Source organism: Hipposideros armiger, unplaced genomic scaffold, assembly GCF_001890085.2.
Source record: "Hipposideros armiger isolate ML-2016 unplaced genomic scaffold, ASM189008v1 scaffold_82, whole genome shotgun sequence".
NCBI lineage: Eukaryota > Metazoa > Chordata > Mammalia > Chiroptera > Hipposideridae > Hipposideros > Hipposideros armiger.
The window spans coordinates 3,356,518-3,365,133 of record NW_017731432.1 but is presented as its reverse complement, the minus strand read 5'-3'; the positions used below and the strand labels follow the sequence as shown (position 1 = coordinate 3,365,133).

At 47.5% G+C, this 8,616-nt stretch overlaps 1 protein-coding gene across 10 annotated transcripts in view; it reads right to left on the bottom strand.

The window, feature by feature from the left end:
• The window catches only part of ST3GAL3 (ST3 beta-galactoside alpha-2,3-sialyltransferase 3), a 170,892-nt gene that overhangs the window by 67,237 nt on the left and 95,039 nt on the right, over positions 1-8,616 (bottom strand). For 8 of the 10 annotated variants that reach the window (XM_019643829.1, XM_019643830.1, XM_019643821.1 and 5 more), the window contains one exon: positions 6,538-6,630. The exons of the other annotated variants lie outside the window; for them this stretch is intronic. In XM_019643829.1, the coding sequence (XP_019499374.1) occupies positions 6,538-6,630 (93 nt within the window). The remainder of the gene's footprint in view (positions 1-6,537; positions 6,631-8,616) is intronic. 10 annotated transcript variants of the gene reach the window in all.

Here is an 8,616-nt window from a genome sequence, read left to right as displayed (position 1 = left end):
AAAAAAAGTCTGGTACACAGTAGGTACTCAAGAAAGATTTGTTGAATGAATGACATGGTAGCTATTTATCATTAGGTTTATAGGAGAGTAGTCAATGTGGCAACTTTCTATGGGATGGGAGAAACCTGAGTACGATTCAATAATGATATGAAGGAGTCAGTAAAGAGAATGAAGGTCCACGTTCCTGGTTCTTCAGGTCCACGATCCAGGAGAGTCTGGGGAATCAGGGCACAGCGGAAGGGACTGACCTTAGAGAAGAGATATTATAGAGGGTAGAAGTAACAGGACTTAATGACTAATTGGAGATTTGGTTGAGAAAGGAAGGAGGAAGAATAGCTCCCAGATTTCTGGCTTAGGTGACAGAGTGGATAGTGGTGTCATTCACTGAAATTGGCACTGTGGGCTGATTAGATCTATTAGAAATTCAGTCGGATACACAGAGTTTGAGATGCTTGAGAGTCATCCAAGTGGAGCTGTCCAGCAGGAAGTTAGTTGGGTATTTGGGTCTAGAGATCAGAAGAGACCTGGACTCCAAACAGATTTGAGAGTCATCAGCACATTATGTGTTAGCTGAAGCAGTGGAGTGAGAAGAGGGTCATAATTGAACCCTGGCAGACATCAACTTTTTTTTTTTTACATTAACATTTAAGAGTGGAAACAGGAAGAGGAGATTGCTTTCAAAAGAGACTGAGAAGGCACAATCAGAGAAGGAGGAGAACTTAAAGGGAGTCTGAACAAAGAATTAGTGAGAAGAGACAGTTTCAAATGTTCAAAATGGAGGGAGAGACCAATACTACCAAATGCTTCAGAGACATCCCCTCCCCCTAAAAAAGAGACAAGGTCTATCCATTAGATTTGTCAATTAGTCCTTTCGGGTGATCTGAACAAGAGCATTTCAGGGGGGAGGAGTGGGAGAGGAAACTAGATTACAGATTAAGTGGTAGAGGGATGTGAGGAAGCGGAGAAAGCAGCTGTAACAAACCTTCTGCACGCTCACCGGGTGGGGTGGGTGACTCGATCTGCTCCCAATCTGGAAGGACAACGATTCTGTAGAAGTGGGTGGTGTCTATTCTCCCCTGTATTTATGGTATGGGACAAAGCTTAGCCAGGCTGTCTCTCAACCTTACCACCCCTCCCTGGTGCTACAGTGATAAAAGTCCCAGGATCCTTCTCTGGAAGGGCAGAGAGGGAGGGGCTTTGGAATGTGGGGATACCCAACACCCAGCTACCCTGGCCAGGAGCCCACAAGCTCTCCAAATCCCCAGGGCAATGCAACAGGCCTCCTGTAACTTCTCACGCAAGGGTCCTAAAGCAGGCAGCTGGGACTCTCTCAATACTCCAGACTTGCTGCTTCAGAGGGCTCAGCGAGGTTTCAAAGGCCACCCTTGCACTCTGGGGAACTCATCCGACTTGGACCATGGCAATGATTCCTTAGCAATACGAGAATCACAGACACACACAATCACAGATACACACCATGCACCTTGGCCTTCCTAGAGCAAAGTGCATCTTAGGAGAAGTGAGGTTTTCCTTTGTAGAGCTGGGCAAGAAGGCAGTTTCTACACTAATACCTCATTAGCCACCACCAGCCATCTGGTAGGCCTCTGCACTCTGGCCGCTAGCCAGCCTGTCCGTGAGACAGCAGCTGTCAGAAGAAGTAGAATGCGGCAGTTAAGCATGTGGGCTCTGTGGTCAGGGTACTTGGGTTCAAAACTCAGCTTTATGACTTCCTATCTGTGCGACCTCAGACAAATTGCTTGACTTCTCCACACCTCCATTTCCTCATATTTAAAACTAGATTAATAACAATACTTACCTTATGTGATTGTTGGGAGGACTGAAACAGAAAATTGAGGAAAAGGTCCTAGCACAGGACCTGATACATCAATAGTGACACATCAGTAGGTGTCTGCGCTAATGGTTGCTGCTGCTGGGATTGCTCTGCAGCTTGGGCCACGGCCTGGGCTTGGGTTCTGTTTTCTGCTGAAGCTGTTTGGGGTGGGCTTATTAGCCTGTGCCTGTCACATCTGCTCCCAATGCTGAGTGGCTCCACTGGCCACCATCTAAAAGACATGCTACTCAATCGTTCACCAAAACATACAAAGCCACTCAAATGCATGTAGCAAAGCGTTGCTAGGAAAATAGGGTGTCAGTTAGGTTTTATAAGTTATATTTTTTTCTTTAAACCTAAATTTTAAATGTTCATCATGACCTATTCTGGGATCTTTATTTCTTTCTGAAAACTTACATGAAAGTGATTAAGAAACAAGGATTCACTTAGTAAGTGTCTAACATTAAATTTTGCTGGAATGATCTAACATTTACAGCCCCAATATACAGCATCTCATTTCATTCTTTTGACTAATGAGTTAAGTAATGCTCAGACTTTCCTAAGATCACACAGCCTGTTAAGTGAGAAAGCTGTGAGAACTTTCTGTCTCCAAATCTCATGTCTTTCCAATCTATCACGTCCTGGTATATGTCAAGATAATTATGTTTTGGGCCGGCCGAGTGGCTCAGCTGGTTAAGAGCTCGCTTGGGAGCGCCAGCTCTGAGCAGCAGGGCCGCAGTTCGGATCCCACATTGAGGGCCAGTGATGCTGCGCCCTCTACAGCTAAGATGATGAACAACAGCTCAACCTGGAGCTGGGCTGCTGTGAGTCGCCAGCGATGGCATAGGCTACAGCGAGGCTGCAGTGGGCTGCTGTGAGCTACGTGAGTGGCTGGCAGCCAGTGTGAGCGGCCACAGCAGGCAAGAGCTGCCGTGAGCCACCATGAGTGGCCGACCAATGACCAGCTACCGATTGCCTCACCCAGGAAGAGCACGATGATAATACCAACATGGGCCAGTGAAGTGACGTCCTCCACAACTAGACTGAAGAACAAAAACAGCAATTTGTCTACCTGTCTATTCCCCTTCCCCGATTCTCCAACGCTGTTCCCCTTCCCCAATTCCCCAATAAAATCTTAAAAAAAAAAAGATAATTATGTTTCTTCAGTAACTCTCTCCACTGAAAATGTGTTTACCAACATTCCTCACACACTTGGACTTTCAATCTCCTAAAGGCAGATATTAATATCCATTCGTAAAACAAATATTAAGTGCCTACTACGTGCTAAAGGCTCTGCTAAGTGTTGGCAGCCATGAACAAGACTAGGTCTCTATGCTAAGAAGTGCACAGCCTACTAGAGGAGAAGAAACATTAACAAAGTACACATACAGTAAGAGAGCTATGTGTGTGGCACTGAGGTGGTGNCCGCCCCCCGCCGCACCTCTGCTCCCTGGGTACCGACAGAATAGGGAGAGCAGGACCAAGTCCTGAAAACGCCAGTATCCTCCTCTGCAGAACTCCTGCCTCACCTCACCCTGGGACTGTGTGGGTGGAGCTCAAACTTGGGCCCTCCCTCATGGAGGAGCCCGTGCAGGGCGGCTCCTGGCCCGGAGCCTGGTGCAGGTTGGGAGAAGGGCCAGGACCACATTCTGTGCTTTCCTCAGCTCTTGCTCTTCCCCAGATCCCCACGTGGGGATCTTGTACCTGAACCAAGAAAAGCAAAGCTGTTAATCTGAGAAGATCAGTCTTCAAATACCATAGGAATGTAGCCCGCCTGCCTGCTCTCACCAGAGACTGGGCTTCTAACGAGGCACATCGAGGGTTCCTGCTCCCCACCAGGGTGACTAACCTTGCTACTGAAGTCCCACCCTTCCGGGCATAGCTCAGGCATCACCTGCACCAGGAAGACCCCCCACCCCCCGGCCCCCATCAGTCTCTTATCACTCCTTCCTGCTTAAGGGTCTCCTGTCCTTACCTCTTCCAGAGCACAGAAGCCTGGATATATGTTTGAGTCCATGTGCTTCCTCCCTTAACCCCGAGGTCAGTAGTCGCAGATGAGGAAAGGGCGGTTCAGAGAGATCAAGCCGACCCAGCCCTATGCACATCCAAAGCCTGTGCTCTTATCACTACAGTCCCACGCTTCTCAAACCATCTGTGAAGAAGGACCAGTTTGTTTTGCTTTTTAAATTTCAATTCTGTCACAGAGTGATATGTTCATAAAGTATAATAAAAATGAATCACTAGAAAAATTAAAACATATAAACTATAAGCTCCATTTTAAAAATTATTAGGCTCAACTGATGTAAATTTATTTTAATTGTTAGAAGTGTTTACTTCTAAAACCTTATTCTCAATGTCTCAAAAACCTTGTTGTAGACCAGATCACATCGCTTTTGATTCCATAGCACACAACAGGCTCCCAACTGACAGTTGGCCTGCTGGGCCATTTCACCAAAGACTCTGCCTGGCACTGACCTTCAGGAGAAGTTAGCGTGAGGATGAGGCACAGATCCTCAGGTCCTGAACTGGGGCAGGAGAAAAGCACACCCTGATGTCATCAGGAGCAGTTAGCAGACTGAGGCCTAGCACTTCACCTGTAGCAGATGAATTTATAACCAGGGCAAACCCAACTGGTGGGTCTGCAATATACACCTGTGTGAAGGAGTGTGGGTCCCTAGCCATCCAGGGAAGATCTTTCCAAAGAAAACACAACTTCTGGGCATCAACTGCAGACCCACCTATGAGGCTGGAACACAGAGGAAAGAGGCTGTAGATGAGGTGTATAACGAAATGGTAATGGGGGGCTGAGTTCCGTGAATGGTCCAAGAGGCAGAAGGGGTAGGCTGAGACAAGTAAAACTCATTTAAAAGTGGAACATGGGTCAGTTCCTGGTGGAGGTCAGAACAACTAACACTGAGAAATATGAAAAACAAACAAACAAACAAACAAACAAACAAACAAACAAAAAGACAACTGATGGCAGAGAAATCAAGAGGACACAGATGGTAGTTCCTCCGGCTTTGAGCTAGAGTCCAGGTCAAGAACAGGCATTTAAACTGTCTAGTCCATGCAGGGCTGTCAACCTTTAGATACTCTGCTGAGAGGAACACTCTGCTCTTCCTGGAAAGGCCCAGCACCCAAGGATTTCACTGCAACAGGTACCTGCTGAAAATACCTCAAACATTCTTCAATCAAAAGAAATCTGCATTCCCCTCTAGGCTCATGGTTCAGAACCATGGCTCAGGACATAAGATGGCTTTGTGCTACTGTGACCTTGGGTAAGTTACAGCTTTTTCATCTGTGAAATGGGCATAACACTTACTCCACAGGGTTGGGTTGTTGTAAAGACTAAATGAGGTAATAAATATACGGTGTTTAGCACAGTGGCTGGCACATAGTCAGTCCTCTATAAAACTGCATGANTTTTTTTTAAACCACATGCTTGTATTACTTTCAATTAGAAAAAGTAAAAGAAACCTATATATAGGTCAAGGAAAAGTCACAGGTGTCTGGCCAGGGGACTGAGTCATCTAGGCCTAAGAAAACATGCGTAAGAATATGGAACACAGTGCCAGACACTTAAGAGGCGCTCAGTTAATAGCGGGGGGGAAGCAAAATATTTGGAATCAATCCAGAGGCAAACCCTGGACAAAGAGAGCCCTATATGAACACCAGATATTCAGCCAGCAGAGCCCATGTTTTATACAAGGAGCTAAGCTTGCATCATTGCTCATGTTAGAAAAAGAGCATAAAACCCAAATATCCTGGATTTATGTCTGGGCAAGCTGTTTTCCAGCGTTTCTGTGCAAGTACATTGTGTGCTCTAACCCCAGCCTTCTAAGGGATGGAGTGCAAGCCCCTCCCCCAGTGAGCAGAGATCCCCCTACCCCCCCACCCACCCCAGGGCTTCTCTGGGGATCCAAGTGCTGCATCTGGACTCCTGGGGGGTCCCAAGCAGCCCTTTCTCCAGGCCCTCCATATTAGACAATCCCATAACTTTCTGAAGAAACAAAATGACCCCCACAGCCTCACTGCACTGGGGGCTGCAGAGAAGATAGTCACAGCACCTCTGGCCCTGCCTCACACTAAGGCTCCAGGAAAAGAAAACCCGAAAGGAAAGGCGGATAAACAAGCGGGGCCCCTCAACAGAACCTGGTGAAAGGAACTCCCAGAGCTTGGCGCAGCTTCTTTCAGCAAGTCTGCTATCAAGGAAATCAGGAATTCAGAATGCAAAATGGACAAAGAGGGAAGGTGCCAAAACAGCCAGCCTCGGAAACTCTTCTTTGGTCCTTGCTTTATTTGGACAAACCTCCCTGAAGCCAGGAAGTTGGTCCTAGATTCCAAAACAGTTTGGCCACTGATCCTATGACTGATACTAATGATAAGGCCACTGTGCTGGGTCCAGGCCTTGTATGGCTGCTCTGGGTACCTGGCTTCCACGGAGCAACCACAGAGGCTCCATCTCCACCTTCTTCTCCACAGAAACAAGCTGTGCTGGCAGGTGGATGGGGATAAGGAATAGCAAGGGCAGAGTGGGACCAGGGTGAGAACCAGCTAAATCTAAGTCCTTTTCAGGTACCCACAGACTTGAGGACACAGGAGGGTAGTTTTCTCCAGAGCACGTCACTTGTCACGAGGGCAGGGTTTCCGACTCCTGTGCCGTGGACCTGGCTGTCTGGGCAGTGGGAAGAAAGAGGAGAACTTACCGGGGGAAGATGGCAGTCATCAAGGCTGAAGCATAGCCAGGCTTGCAAGCTCCCTCTGAAAAGTTTGCATACTTGGTGGCCAACTCCGCAGGCCTGTGGGAAGAGAAGAAAAGTCATAGCTCGCCAGGCGCTGAGCAGTCAGTAGGTTGTTTATGATGAGCCGGAGGTGTTTCAACCTTGAATAAAGCATCATTCCCTACAATCAGCACTTCAGCCCCTCTCCCACACCAAGGCTTCCAGGGGGAAAAAAACTCCCCAAACCAAAAAACCCAAAAGGAATGGGCAGATAAATAAGCAAGGCCCTCCGATGGATTTTGGTAAAAGGAACTCCCTGGGTTTGCACAGATTCTTTGCAGTAAGGCTGATATCAAGGAAATGAGGAGCTCCGTCCAGGCTCCCAGGCTGGGAGAGTGGCGCCTGGAGATCTAAGGAGAGAGCCTCTCAGGCTTTGATAAAGACAGAGGCACTTGCCCTCTCTACCTTCGTTCTATGTTCCTACACGTCCAGCCTCACCTGCCTTGATCTCTCCACACATAGATCCAGCCTGTGGAAACAACTCACAGTGCCCCGGATATAGATCATATGTGTGTTGGGACCATTACTGTACCATCAGATGTTTAGTTGAGGATGCTCTCCTGCCCTTCTATGCTCTCTGCCTGGAATGTTCTTCCCTGTCCCTCTCCACTTGGCTATGCCTACTGGCCTTTCACAACTAAGCTTAGATGTCAGCTTCACTGGGACTAATTCCCTGACCCCCAGACTGGACTAAGTGTCTCCTCTGTGCTCCTGTGGTCCACCCCCTGCCACCCACATTACATGCTTACCCCCATTGGCACTTGCTATACTGTGCTGTAATTGTTGGTGGTATGTATTCCTCATTATACTGTAAATTCCCGAGCTCAGAGTCTCCTTACATAAGACCACTCTAATTTTCTGAAAGAACAAAATGACCCTGACTGTCCCGCTGCACTTGGACTGGAACCAAGACAATCACTGGAACCAAGACAATCTCAGGAACCCACAAGTCAGAGATTGCTCAATATTTTTAATAAGACTTGTGTGTTCTAGCCCTGGCTTTATTGCTGTGTGACTGTAGACAAGTCACCTCACATCTGTGGGCTTCAATGCCTTTATGTGTTCAGTGTGGGGCTGGAGTCACTGCCCTGCCACCAGAAACCCTGCCCAACGCTGACTAGAGAAAACCACAATGGAAGAACAGGACATATTCTGTGACTGCTGGGCTGCAGGCCCTGCGTGCTGGGGTACCTGAGGGAGCCCTGGCTGGTTGCCAGGTCCCAGTCCCGCCTCCACCCGTGGGCCAGCTGTCAGAACTCTGACCATCCTGATGCCCAGCTGCTCTACTGTGCTGGGGCCTGGTGGCAAGTGTTCCCTCAGAGCTGCCTTCTGCAGGGACTGCATGGGATCATATAAGGTGGTTGTTGGGGAGAGGGGGGTACCTGTAATGAATAGCCAGAAACGATGATGCCACTGCCCATCGTGTGTCATGTGTCATTCACTCATGTGCCCCTGAGGGCCTCCTAGCCCAGGGCCTTACTCAGAGTAATTGCTCAGTGAATTTAGGCAAACTCATCTGTATCCATGTGCAGTTTCTTCTAGAAATCTACATGTTTTAGCCTTCCCTACCAATGACATTTAAAACCTGAACTGCAAATGCAAATGCTGAATGATAAGCCAGAACTGGCTTTATTTGGTAGGCAAACGAAAGTCAAAAGTTTAACAAGAGAATTTACATAACAATATTTTCTTATGTAAACAACTGCATTTCAGAAATGAAATATAAACTTCAGCTCAATTACTAAACTTACTGGAAGCTTTTGGACTAGGCACAGTGATTAAAACATAGACCTTTTTTTTTCAGTTACTCCTCTCAATAGCATGTGAGTAGGTGCTATTCATCATTAATTTACACACGAGCTCAGAAAGATAAAGAGACTTAGCCAAGATCATACAGCTAGTAAGTGGCAGATACTGGGTTTGAACCCATTTCTAACAGCAGTGCAGGAGCTCTTAACATGGCACTGCCACCAGTGCGGGTCATAGTAAGTGCCATCACACAGG